General features: G+C 40.0%; 1 protein-coding gene across 1 annotated transcript in view; it reads left to right on the forward strand.

The window, feature by feature from the left end:
- Positions 1-14817, forward strand: part of NSF (N-ethylmaleimide sensitive factor, vesicle fusing ATPase) — a 146560-nt gene that overhangs the window by 67461 nt on the left and 64282 nt on the right. The window contains exon 9 of the mRNA XM_028087481.2: positions 12535-12734. Coding sequence (XP_027943282.1) covers positions 12535-12734 — 200 coding nt within the window. The remainder of the gene's footprint in view (positions 1-12534; positions 12735-14817) is intronic.

Here is a 14817-nt window from a genome sequence, read left to right on the forward strand (position 1 = left end):
ACAGGCCCCATTGAACATTGGAGCATGTGAAAGTTTGATGACTGCTACCCGAAGTGTTGGAGAATAGAACCAAAGATGCGATGCGAATGAGGTAGCATTGACACAGTCAGATGTGACAGGTTTAGGTGGCATTACTTAAGGAGGTGATTTCTGAGGAGCAGAAGGACATGAACTTGATAGAGTGAGTAGAAGTTCCAGGTGTAGGAAAGAAAGAAAAAGTTGTCTGCCAGAGAAGATAAGATATTTGCTAGTCTGCAGCAGACGCCTTGTAGAGCAGCAAGTAAAATAAGTAGAGGGAAAAAGAAGAAAGGGAAAGCTGTAAAATTCTGAAACTAATAAGAACACATGCTGCCAGATGGCAGCAAGGCAGGACCTGCCATAGTAGACGCATGATCTTTGTCATCAAGAATTCATGAAATACCAGGCCACACCCTAGAAGGGAGTGTAAAAGGGTGGGGGTGTCAGCAGAGATTAGTTTGGAGAATTGCTACATATACCCCATCTTTGGTTCTAGGCTATCTAATGAGAAGATCTATATTAAATCTCAGTTGACTAATTTGGATATAGACCAGTCAGGTGGTAGACATCACACAGCTGCTTGGCGCTCAGGGCGGAGGCCTTTTTCACTTTATCGTAACGGAACTCAAAGTGTTCTTGAGAATATTTTAAAGTTGGCGGGGCACAGCAAGTCTCTGCTAGACAGAATGATACCTGTGGATGATCAGAGACCTGACTGCCCAAATGGGGTCAGGAGTGAGTTTTTAGTCTTGAATGTGCCCTTTCCTTAAATATTTGATAAATGCACAGCTCAGCAAATTGCAGATGATAGCCTGTGTTAGATGCTGATTGACAGTCTTTGAAAGGGACAAACAAACAAAAAGGGCGATGGAAGTGATGCTTCAAGTCCTCACTGCGTGGCTAGAAAATTCAAAACTGTTTCTTTAAGTAATCATATCATACTACTGAAATGATGAGTTGGATGGAAGTGAGAACATACTCATTATTCTAGGAGAAGTTGGGATTATGCAAACTTTAAAACAAAAGATCATATATTAATATCAACTTTGATTATATTTCTGCAAGTGCATGCACTGTTTAAAAATAAGCATTCAAATCTGGTTTATACAACTGCAGAGAGAAGCTTGCAAGACTTGTGAATATGTCCTGACTTGCCACTAGTCTGTTGATAGTCTCCCTCTTAGGCAAACATGGCAAATCTGTCTGCATTTGAACTGGAAGCTACTTGGACTTCCCCTTTAAACATCAGCTGTCATTCAAAACCCACTTCACACTTTCTCTCTTTACAGATCATGTTGCCCACAAAATGAACTAAACACTCCTTAACCCTGATGCTAATTTGACAGAGATCACTTCTAATATATTATCATTCTGTTCACTCTTGTGTAAAATCAATGGGTTGTTGTTGTTTTTTTATATTTATGTATAATTTTTCTTCTTTCAGATACCTGAAAGTTGACAGTTTTTCCTCAGTGTAGCTTGCTTCTGATATCATCTCAGGAAAACAAAGAAAATTCACTGCTTTTTAAAATAAAAGAGCCTAGCAAACATACTTGTCACTTTTTTGGGATAATGTTTTATAAGATTATAAACAGCAAACATTACTGTTTATTCATTTTAGTGCAGTGGTAAGGCTATATATTTTCCATTGAGCTATTTTAAGAAGAGATTACAATTAGCATATTAGATATCTTTTATTTTCATGTATCATTTTCATGAGAGGGGTGGGTAAGCCTTATAATGGATGGGGTCCTCTACAATTTAGACTTTCAGATCAGAAATCATTTCAGGTTATTTGTAGCACACACCTTAAAGCCTCTTCGACTTGTCCCCACCAAAATTTGTATGATTATAATCACTGGGTATCAATACCTGGGGCTCAAATAATATTCCAAGTTTTATTCATTGCTGGAGAATTAACTGCTAATTCAGCTGAGAGAGTAAGAAGTGAGGTGGGAAGGCATATCATACCTCAAATGAAGAGGCAAAGGGTAGGCTGTGGTCGTCTAGCATGGCAAATGCGCTTTTGGATGAAGTACCCAGAAATAACCTCAGTTCCTCCCAAGTAGCACCAAGTCATTCCAGGTGAGTGCCAGCAGAGCAGGGTGTGTGCTCCCTGAGAGGGAAGTGGCAGCTAGGGACTATGACAGTGGTTACATTGAGGAGACACTTTGGGGAACTTTGGAGAAGAAACATACAGTAGAACAAGAGGTGGAGGAGAGAGCAGGACGTATACACATGGAACTGATAATCATAGTAGCCTGGTTTATGTTAATGAGTTATGTGTTGACCTTAAATGAGCTTGGAAAACTTGAGGCGTAGGTATGAACGGACTCTGCCTGAGGCATAAGAGAAGCAGGTGGGATTGACTTTGATAGTAATCCAATCCACCTGGAAGACAGAAGCTCAAGTGATGTCATAGGGGGGCTGAAGCCATGGAGAATCCTGATTTACTGAAGCCCTTGTGAAATCTTTGTGAAATTGCTGTGGTCCACCTCATTTACTACTGTGCTCATTTGGAGTTTGAGGTCCATCAGAATGTGTACTATCACTTGCAGTGTTCAAGTGACAGTAGTGTCTGATAAGTTAAGGGGCCACAGTTGTCAGTCTCAGAAGGAATTTCATAAGCAAAATAGTCACTTATTTTCAAGCTTTACAGTCACCTAGCAGTGATGTAATTCTCACAGAACAGTTAGGAGTCTGGTTGCATTTCATTGCTCATCTCCAACAAGATGGTTAAGTATAAGCTAATATTAATTAATAACCAATATTTATGAGCTCTTACTATATATGTCAGCAAGTCTGCTAAGGGTTTTGGGTGCGTTATATTTAATCCTCATACTAACTTTCTGAGGTAGTTGCTGTTATCTCTAGCTAGCAAACTGAAGAGCCGAGATTTGAAACCAGGCAAGCTGAGTCTGGAGCTTGCACTTTTGACAATGTATATAAAATGGAATTCGTTTAACATAAAGACTGTCTTTTATTCTGAGATTACATCCACTCTACCTTTTGAGAGGAAGATATATCTCTTTTTATGAAACGGTGTTAGGAGATGTCAGGTTTGATTTTGTTATTTAAGAAATCTTTACTTTGCAAAATAAAAACTAAGCAACCCTATGACATCACTTCTCCGCTGTTAAAAAAAAAAAGTACTTTTTCTAATTTGTGAAAACAAGGTCTGAAAACCACTGCTCAGAAAAGTGAGACTGTTAGTAATTTTTAATGTTCTCTAGAGATTTTTCATTCAAATTATTTCCTAATGCATTTAATCTGATCAGTCCTCATCCATCTGGCACCTGACCACAAATCATATGTTCATCCTGTGGACAGATACCTATTGTGAAACATAATTAAAATGCAGTCTGTGGTTCATATTCTAGGGTGTCATTAAAAACTCTTTATGACAAATGGTCTGGAATGAGGTACAAGCCAGCCTTATACCAAACGCTTTACTGAATGTGGTCTTACAGTGAGGTTCCAGTGTCTCGTGAACTTAAATCCTTAGGAAACGATGGCATTATCATTGGCTCTGTTTATTTCTTGGGCATTTTATATTGTTCATACCTTTGGTAGTAGCTATTATATAATAATAGGGTTAATAAACGTGAACACTTTTCCTTGTCAGTAACATTTGGAGAACAGAATGAGAGCAAGAGTAGCCCCACTGGAGAAGAATGAACAGGGGAGCCAGATAAGAAGCTGCCCGACTGACTTGCTCTTCCTGGTGTGATCTCTAGTGTGTTCTGTTTCTCTCTCTGTTATTCTGGACTTGGGTGTCCTTGCTGGTGATTTGTTCAACAATCTATCTTCACAGTTCTTTGCTTCCTCATTTCCAGGAAACTTTCCTTCATTCCATCTCAGCCACCCCCTCTTTGGTCATACCCCGGGCTTCACTGTTACCAGTAACCACCCCTTCGGGGATCTCAGTGTTAAGTATCCTGCCTCCCATTTGTCCCGCGGTAGCATTGCCCTCACTCCAGCTCTAGCAGCTTAGATCCCACAGGACCCACCAGTTAATTTACTCTGTCACTTCCCAACCTTTTTCATCTCTCTTCCCTCTTTACCCAGCTTCGAGTCTGTGGTCTATCACGTTTATCCTCCTCAAATACAACGTAAATGGCCTTGCTTCTTATCTTCTGTGTGTGTCACAGCCCTGGGTATGTCTCCGCTACCTGCCTACTCTGGATCAGTACCCAGACTATTGAATATGGCTTAAGAAGAGCACAAAGCATGGTGTCTGATCTCAATTTAAATTTAAGAAGCACATCTCAGGTGGGCCCTCAGTGTTTCTTGGAATCAGTATTTCCTGCTATTCCTTCTGTATTTCCCTAGTCTAGCCACTGTCCTTCTCTCGAAGAGGACTAGTTCCTCTTTTCCGTTCTCCTCGGACCTCCGGCACCACCTCTTCCAGTCCCTCCGCAACAGCTGCTGGTGCCCTGGAATCATGATTTCATTGAGAAAATAGAAGTAGTCAGAAGAGAACTGCCTCTTCTTCCCCACCACCAAATGTAGCATTTGTTGAGTGAGTGAAAGAATATGCTATCACAGAACTTTTATTTATTCCTATATTCAAATGTAATTAGCAACTTAAATTCCAAAACTGTATATAAATCCTCTTTTTGGCCATTTTAGTTTATGCTTTTCCCAACCACCATCCTTTACATTACTATAACCAAGAGTTATGTTTGTGCCTTAACCAAATAAAAAGTAGGTATTTTTAGGAAGTTGATTATTATTTTTTTAGATTATTTATTTATTTATTTATTTGAGAGAGAGAGAATGAGAGACAGAGAGCACGAGAGGGAAGAGGGTCAGAGGGAGAAGCAGACTTCCCGCTGAGCAGGGTGCCCGATGCGGGACTCGATCTCGGGACTCCAGGATCATGATCTGAGCCGAAGGCAGTCTCCCAACCAACTGAGCCACCCAGGCACCCTAGGAAGTTGATTATTAACAGGAGCAGTTAGTAAGATAAGCACTTAAGTAATTGAATACAGGAAATTAAGAGAAGAAATCCTTTGGAACTATGTTTGATTATGCTGTTAAACCACGATAGTTCTAACTTATGTAAATGATAGAGGAAGGAGAAAAGATGCAAATGATGTAGAAATGAAGATAAAGCTTCAAACTTTGTGGATGAGAACAAGTCATGTGATAGTTTTACCCTCACACTTTAGGAAAATTAGATAATAGAATTTAGTTACAAGTATGTTGACTTTAAATTTATGCTGTTATTTACCTCATGTTGCTCCACTTAAAGATTCAGTTTTGAAAAAAATAAAGGGGTTAAAACCAAAAAAGTCAAGATTCTTATGCCAGCTTTAATGAAATTTGTATTTATGGAGTTGAGTAAGAGTCTACACCTTACAGGGGCGCCTGGGTGGCTCAGTTGGTTAAGCATCTGCCTTTGGCTCAGGTCATGATCCCAGGGTACTGGGATTGAGCCCCACGTTGGGCTCCCTGCTCAGCGGGGAATCTGCTTCTCCCTCTGACCCTCCTCCATGCTTGCGTGTGCGCATGTGCGTGCACTCTCTCTCTCTCAAATAAATAAATAGAATCTTAAAAAAAAAAAAAGTCTGCACCTCACCTAACACTGTAAGTAGCTTAGATAATCACAACAAAGAGGAGAGTCCCTCAGTGACCTGAGTTCCATATGCTGAGTTCACTTAATGGCATCTGTCTGCTCAGGCATGAGTTCCCACACATTTTCCCGGTTCCCCATGTTCTTTCCAAATCTTTACCATGCTTCCCAGGATCATCACCTTGTCCCTCATTTTGTAGATGACCTAGCTCCTGCTTTACATAGTAAGTAGAGCACAGCAGGCAAAACCTCAGCTCACTTCCTCATCCCCTTTTCCCTAACTAATCTCTAATCTCAGAAGAAGAGGTTTCCTTGCAAGATATCTCTTGAAATCCCTCCTTTGTATTGCCAGAGTTTCCCAAATTGTGATCTCTGTTTGTTCCTGCTTATATTACTTAGCTTCCTTCTCCTACCTCAACCCAAAATGATCTGACCCTGACCCAAGACCTTATGGCCCAGATCAGCATGAACTTCCTGGTTTTTAAATCTAGTGTTCTCTTTCCAGGCCCCATCCTCTATGTCTGCAGCATTTGTCCCCATTATCACAACACCTCTGCTTAAAACTTCTTGTGGCTTTTCATGTGCCCAGAGCAGGCATTCAAAAACGTGGAACCAATGGTTTTGCTATCTTTTTTGAGATTTCAATCTGTATTTTTTTTTTAAGATTTTATTTATTTATTTGAGAGAGACAGAGTACAAGCTGGGGAAGGAACAGAGGGGAGAGGGAGAAGCAGACTCCCCGCTGAGCAGGGAGCCTGATTCGGGACTTGATCCCAGGACCCTGAGATCATGACCTGAGCTGAAGACAGACACTTAACTGACTGAGCCACCCAGGCACCCCTCAACCTGCATTTTTTAAGGGATGTTACTACTTGAATCTTAAAGGCCTTATAGCCAAAAACAGTTATGATTTCCTCTAATCTCCTCTTGCTAACTTCTTAGTTATGTTCTAGGGTTTCATCATTTTACCATGTGCCCAGGCTACATACCTTTTGGGTCAACCTTGACTACTCCTCTTTCTTTTATTTTCCTTTGGTCTCTGAGCTCTGATGAATATCTCCCAAATCTTCCTTTCTTTTCCTACTACAATTTCTTAGGACTATTGCCTCTTTCCATTTCTGGTCTCTTGTCTGGATTATTTCTGTAGTACATTCAGGGGTTTTAAATTTGGATTCCATGAATAGGCCTCAGAGGATCTAAGAATACCATCAAAACTGCATGCAATTTTTTTGTACATGTGCATTTTTCAGGACAGGTCCATTGGATGATTCCATGGGAAAGAATGTAAGAGATAGAATGAGAGAATATGACAATTTAAATGAGTCAGTTCCACTGATTTCTCTTCTTTCCATGCCTGCTCTAAGTTCTGAGTAGTGAGGCACGTAGGACATCAAGAAAGAACAAGTGACAGCAGTCAGTTCAGCTTGGCAGTCAGGACAGGTCAGAGGCTTTCCAGCATCAGAGCCATGTCTTAATGTCCCGCAGAAGCTCAGGAGAAAGCTGGGGCATCTGTAGGGAGGTGTCCTCCTAAGGCCTCTGGACCCATTTGTTCATATGCTTCCAGAGGACTTGGAGGGAAATGAAAGTTTAATTGGCAAAAATCCCGAGCCAGCCAGTGAGGCAGTGTCCCCAGAAAAAGGTTAAAAATATTCCTCCAACTACACTTTTACCCTCTCATCTTTGTTCTCTAGTCCTTCCTCCACTCTACCACCAGAGTTAGTTTTTAGACGTATATCTCATTGTGCACTCTCCCTGAATAAAATCCTCAGGGTTTTTATAAAACAAATTAAAAACTCCTGGGCATGGTGTCAAGGCCTTCCATAGTTGTCAAGGCCTTCCATAGTTGGGAGTCTCCAGGCACTCCTCTCCCCTCCCCTCCAAGACTGTAGCCACAACAGGTTACTACTGGCTGTTTTGAAAGGACAGCTTCTATGTCCATACCTCTATGCCTTTGATCATGCTAGTTTCCCTCGTTAGGTGCCATTTCCTCTCCTGTGCCCAATCATGAACCTCCTGCTATCTGTCCTTCAAGGCCTACACTAAATATTATTTCTTCCTGTGTCCATTCCTAATTTTCTGCCATCACCCTAGGAGAAGTCAGTCTCTCATGGCCAGCTTCCAAAAATATTTCATATATATCTCTGATAATGTCATATTATATTGTAGATAACCTATTTTTATTTCTGTCTTTCCTACTAAACCAGAAATGCCCTGCAGGTAGGGACTGCCTTTTTCATGTTTGTATCCCTAACACCTAGTTTCATGTCTAGTCCAAACAGGAGCTTAATACACTTTTGTTGAATGGAATTACTTACGAAGAGTTTTTATGACTCATTTAAAATTAGAGACCAATGCTTATTTAATAAGTCAGAATAGGCTATAATAATAGTAGTAATAACAAAGTCCCATTTCCACTGCTTATTCAAGTAACTGCTTCCTTTTTGGAAGTGGATTTTGAAAATCTTCACATGTCAATGTATATTTTTGATGTGCTTTCTTGAGATCCTGAAAGAATTATAGTTCTAATGCAGAACTAGAGCTTCTATGACATTCCTGTTGGTGTCATATTGAGTAGATTCTGTCATTTCAGAGATCTGTATGAAATACAGTAAGTTCCATGGATATGCATTTTATCTCTTTCAGACTTCATGGTAATATTCTGTGAATTGTTTATAAAGTCTGAGTTCATTTAATTCAAACCACATTAAATTGAGCATTTTCCACAGATGAAAACAGAATTACGGAGTTAAGACTCTAGTACAGACAGTCTCCAACTTACGATGGTTTGACTTAATGATTTTTTGAGTTTATGATGGTGTGAAAGTGATATGCGTTCAGTAGAAACCATATTTCAAATTTTGAATTTTGGTCTTCCTGGGCTAGAGAGCACAGTATTCTCTCATAATTCTGGGCAGCGGCACCCACCGCTCCCAGTTGGCCGTGCCATCACAAGGGTTGTCTTCAACTTACAATGGGTTTATCAGGAAGTAACCTCATCATAAGTTGAGGAGGGTCTATGTTATATATTATGCAGTTTGTTCTGCTAAATTTGCAAAGTCCCAGTCACTGTAAATATGTTTTTTAGGTATTTAAATAAGTTCAGTTACGAAAATAAACACTTCCATAAATGAAGAGCTTCAAATAATTTTTTTAAATCTTATTTTTTTAAAAGATTTTATTTATTTGTCAGAGAGAGTAAGAGAGGGAGCACAAGCAGGGGGAGCGGCAGGCAAAGGGAGAGGGAGAAGCAGGCACCCCACAGAGCAAGGAGCCTGATATGGGACTTGATCCCAGGACGCTGGAATCATGACCAGAGCCAAAGGCAGACGCTTAACCAACTAAGCCACCCAGTCGTCCCTCAAATAATTTTTTTAAATGGTCTTCTCTCCCTCATTTTCTTTTGAGTTTTGTAGGAAAGGAATCAACTACAATTTACTTATTTAGCCATTTACTGAGTACATATTATATGCTAGACATTATGGTGGATGTTTGCAATTCCAGCTTGATGAGATAGCACCTGCCCTTGAATAGTTAGTTCATGGTCTAATGGAGAAGGTATATAAACAAATAATTGCAACTTAAACCTTGGGGAAAAGGAAAGAAACTCCTTTGAGAAGCCGTGGTGAGGTTGAGAATGGATGTGTCTGCAGATGAATTTGTGGTTAGAGAAGCAATGAGCTAAAGGGATTTCATACTTGATAGTCTTTTTTTTTTTTTTAATATGGAAGTAGGAATCTAGATCTTTTCTATGAATTAAACGGATGGGGTAGGGGCGCCTGGGTGGCTCGATTGGTTAAGTGCTGCCTTCGGCTCAGGTCATGATCTTAGAGTCCTGGGATCGAGCCCCGCATCAGGCTTCTTGATCAGTGGGGAATTCACTTCTTCCTCTCCCTCTGCTATCTCCCTTACTTGTCTCTCTGGCTCTCTCTCTCTCTCTCTCTCTCTCTCTCTCTCTCTCTCTGTGTGTGTCAAATAAATAAATAAAATCTAAAAAAAATAAATGCATGGGGTAGCACTTGAGAAGAGAAGAACAGTGAAGATCTGGATAATTAATGCAGAGAATAGGAGGTAGACTGACAGAAACCAGTAAAGGGTGGCATGCAATATCGAGAAGCAGTGAGCGTGGAACTGAAATTGGCTAATAGGAAATTGTGAGAGTATCAGTCAGGACAGTGGTGTAATTTTCTCTGGTTATGCTCTGTGGCCAACATGTAGGTGCAGTAAAGCCATTCTGTGGCCAGGCCTGTAGGTGCAGTAAAGCCATTCTGTGGGCCAGGCCTGATGGGTAGAACGGAAGTGTAAGAAGGCTAGGGAATTGAAAGAGAGTATAGCTTAATGTAGAAGGAAGTACCATTAGGAGGAAGTTGATAAACTTGGATAAAGTTAAGAAATTAGAGGATGAGGATAAGGCCTAGTACTTTGTAGGTCCTCAGCAAGTCTTCATTTTCTCCTTTTTGGCTCCCCTTTCCTGTGCCTTGTTTTACCACCACCATGACCACCTGCCTCTGCTGTGGTTTATATGAATAGTTTCAAGTCATGATGGTAGCAGTTGGCTCAGATTAGCAGCCAGGTTCCAAAGTCTTCATCAAAAGTGCCCCAGTGGTTTGGATGCTGACAGTGCCTCATGGTGTTGGCCTCTAGGAGAAGCTCAGGGCTTACCCCCTTATCTCAGTACGCCTTGTGCTCCAAGAGTGGATCAAGGGCAAAGACATTTTATTGGCCATGGTTCTCAGGACAGGAATTTACTCTGTGATGAGAAGGGTTAAGACTCTAAGCCTTCAAGGGTTTCCACTAAGTTCCCCTTGTCTCTACAAATCTAACCATAAGCACATATCTCATTACTTTCAAGGATTTAAAAGGGAGTCTTTTTTTGATATACAGAAGCAGTGACCATACTGGCAACCCAAAGGGTCTTCCTACTCAGAATCTAAAATATCTAGTAGAGTTGGTTGTACCTTGTGATTTCTTTTATGTGAGTTATTAAATGTATTGTCGTAATTTTTTTCGAAGAAACAGTTTTTAAGGCTTTCATTCCAAATGAGGACAAACTATTATACATGGAAACACTATATTTCATTTCCAGAAATTTTCTTTTTCACCTGTACTTTTTGAGTGTAACACCTAAATCTAATAAATCATTATTTCACAGAATGCTTTTTTTTTTGGTGTAGTATAAGGAAAAAACTCATAAGAAAAGAGTCATGCATCCTAAGTGTGAAACTGCAAGAAAAGTGAGAATTCCTAGAGTTAGTAAACTGAAACCACAGGTCATCGGAATCTTAGAAATGAAGTAAATGCTCGTGAAGAGTTGGCTAAAGAAATCCTGGGGAGTCTAAATCACCAGTCTTGCTTTTTCCCTGTTGTTACTGATACCTTTTAAGGCATTTAGCAATGCTTGCCTGGAAAAGAATTGAATACTGTTCTTCTGAAACTTCATCTTCATCTGGGTGGTGCTGACACAAGCGTGTGCCTCCCTTGGCATTAGTCACATGAAGTAGGACATTCAACTTTATCCACTAAGTTGTAACATCCATCTGGATCCTTCTGGATTGCTCTATACCAGCCAGCTCAAAACATGTTTGCCCGTTCTTCAAGGGCTTGTGTTGACAGGTAGACCTGTAATTTCTATGACTAAGATATGGTTTCCATAGCCTACCATATCATAATAGATTTGTGTTGAGTTAAATTTGCCTAAAAGCAGATCTCTTTTATTCTTTGTAAAGTAAAAACTAATGGAAAATAAGTAATACTTCCTAATTAGGTATTTAGGTCAGAGAGACATCTTCAGAGTTAAAAGTTGTAAATGATAGTTCGAATATACTTTTCCAAAGACCTTTAATTGGCAGCTTTCACACTCAAATATTGGTAACTTGTGTAGGAATTTTTTCTGGATTTTCTATTTAAAAAAAGAGTTTTAGGGGCACCTGGCTGGCTCAGTCAGTAGAGCATGTGACTCTTGGTCTCCAGGTCATGAGTTCAAACCCCATGTTGGGTGTGGAGCCTACTTAAAAAAAAAAAAAAAAAAAGCTTTACAATGTCCACAATAGCCAAACTCTGGAAAGAGCCAAGATGTCTATCGACAGATGAAGGGATAAAGAAGATGTGGTATATAAACACAATGGAATATTATGCAGTCATCAAAAGGAATGAGATCTTGCCATTTGCCACAACGTGGATGGAACTGGAGGGTGTTATGCTGAGTGAAATAAGTCAATCAGAGAAAGACATGTATCATATGACCTCAGTGATATGAGGAATTCTTAATCTCAGGAAACAAACTGAAGGTTGCTGAAGTGGTGGGGGGTGGGAGGGATGGGGTGGCTGGGTGATAGACATTGGGGAGGGTATGTGCTATGGTGAGCGCTGTGAATTGTGCAAGACTGTTGAGTCACAGATCTGTACTTCTGAAACAAATAATGCAACATATGTTAAGAAAAAAGAAAAAGAAGAAGATAGGAGGGGAAGAATGAAGGGGAGTAAGTTGGAGGCGGAGACGAACCATGAGAGACGATGGACTCTGAAAAATAAACTGAGGGTTCTAGAGGGGAGGAGGGTAGGGGGATGGGTTAGCCTGGTGATGGGTATTAAAAAGGGCACATTCTGCATGGAGCACTGGGTGTTATGCACAAACAATGAATCATGGAACACTACATCAAAAACTAATGATGTAATGTATGGTGATCAACATAATAAAATAAAAAAAATAAAAATAAAAAAACAAAAACAACAAACAAACAAAAATAAAGTTTATGTAAATTCAATCACAAAAAAAAAGCTTTAGTTCATTCTTGTTCTGCTCATGGCACTTGGATATTATATATTAATGACATGACTATAGTTTTCCTAACATGCATATGAAGAAGAAAGAAAATTTTCCTTTAGATGGAAATTTTCCTTGGATTTTAGTTGTTATAAGACTGTTTTCTTTTCCTTTTTAGGTTGCAAACATGTTAAAGGCATCCTGTTATATGGGCCCCCAGGTTGTGGTAAGACTCTCTTGGCTCGACAGATTGGCAAGATGTTGAATGCAAGGGAGCCCAAAGTGGTCAATGGGCCAGAAATCCTTAACAAATATGTGGGAGAATCAGAGGCTAACATTCGTAAACTCTTTGCTGATGCTGAAGAGGAGCAAAGGAGGGTAATGTTAATATAAGTATAATTCAGTAAAAGTTTGTTTTCATTTATACAATGAATGAAACCCAAAGCTATGGTGGAAAACTTTGTTACTGTGATCCATGTTTTGAAAAACATGCAGGTAAATTTTATTTAGTACTGAATTATATCACTGAACCAGGGATTATGGGGAATTTACATGATGTGAACAGATGTCATTACCCACACGTCCATAATACAAAGATAGATGATTGTATAAGCCCAAATTTTGCAAAAACAGATCATGAATTTATTTCTGGGTGTCACTTTTATTCCACATGACTTTCAGAGACTTGAACTCATTTGTCCTTTGGAAAAAGGGGAAATTAAATTTGTAAAATGACTTATAGAATTACCTGTATGTAAGTTTCATGAGCAGAAAGCTAGCTTACTTACCACGGAGTCTCCTCAGTTGTAGAGTGACAGGTATGAGTTGTTAGGTCTCAAAGGAAAGTTTGATGTGGGTCTGAGAAAAAAATTAATTAAAAGTCAAACCAGAGTTTACTAATTGTTATGGTTAATTTTATGTGTCAGTTTGGGCCTCAGGGTGCCCACACATTTGGTTAAACATTATTCTGGGTGTGTTTGTGAGGATATTTCTGCACGAGATTACTATTTGCATTGGTAGACTGAGTAAAGCAATTGCCCTCCCTAATATGGGTGGGCCCCATTCAATCAGTTGAAAGTCTGACTAGAACAAAAGGGCTACTCCTCCCCTGACTAAGGGAATTTCCTACTGCCTGACTGCTTTTATCTGGGCCATCAGTTCTTCCCTGCCTTTACACTCAGACTGAAACTGCAGCCCGTCTTGTGTCTCCAGCTTGCCAACTGCAGATATGGGGACTTGTCAAGCCCCATAATTGGGTTACCCAACTCCTTATAATTAATCTTTCTGTAGATAGATATAGATTTAGATCTATAAGGTGTGTGTGTGTGTGTGTGTGTGTGTGTGTGTGTGTGTGTGTGTGTGTGTATTTTCAGGTATCCAATAGGATGGATCTATAGATCCATCTTATTATATTTCTTTGGAAAACCCTCATACTAACCCTCGTACATACTAACTAACTAATACTAACATATTTATTTCATTGACAAAAGTTTAAAAACAATGCCATAGGATTTCTGCTTCTAGCAATACAGTAGACTAGGTAACCTGAAAACCTGTCTTCCATAAACACCTTCAAATGCTGGGTAAACTATAACTAAAATCATTTTAAATTCATAATTTAGTTCTCAAGAAAGAAAAGGAGAGCTCCAGAAATGAAAAGAAAACTCTGAAAATTAGACTGGTAAAGATAAGAGCTGTGGCTTTTGGTTTTGGTAATGTATGAGTTTGGGTTTTAGTACCCACTAGCAGGCACTTGAACCCACTTAAGATGTGGACTAGGAACTGGAACCTTCAAAGGGGTTGTGTCCTCACTGAAAAGAATGGTCTAGAAATTGTCTGCTCACCAGCACAAAGAAATAACAAAAACATTTAACCATCTGTCTGAGTTCTGCAGTGGGAGCTATAGAATCTCTCATGGGAATTCTGAACTATGGATTCTTAACTCATGCTTAGAATTTGAAAATACACACACACACACACACACACACCACCACCACCACCACCACCACTACCACCACTCCTGACCTTTGTGGTCAGGGGCCCCCATGCTGAGAAATTCATTTAAAAATGAATCCTGGACTAATGATAGCATGGGGTTGATAGTTATTAGCAAACCCCTGGGGAGGAGGAGAATGGAGGCCCAGAAACAAAGGTCCTGGTGTGTAGGGTCACCATTCCTTTGGAGATATTAGCCATTTCTGGAGGGAACTGCTAAACAGCTGTGCAGCCCTTTTGACAGGCCAGTGGGAGTAAGGGGCCAGAGGTTAAAATGCATGGCTCATGAAGAGAGGACACCTGATGAACATGCCTCAGTTTGAGTTGGGACTCTGGAAGGCTGCACAATAGAAGCAGGGGTTAATCAGAAGTAGACATGCTCTCACAGAGGCCAGCTTTGAATCACATCTAATTTCTCTAAAATTAAATTGAAGGTTCCTAAATGACTAGTGCCCCTCAGCATCCA

The sequence above is a fragment of the Eumetopias jubatus genome, unplaced genomic scaffold (assembly GCF_037043125.1).
Source record: "Eumetopias jubatus isolate StellerSeaLion01/CBP00866 unplaced genomic scaffold, mEumJub1_p1.0 scaffold_10, whole genome shotgun sequence".
Lineage (NCBI taxonomy): Eukaryota > Metazoa > Chordata > Mammalia > Carnivora > Otariidae > Eumetopias > Eumetopias jubatus.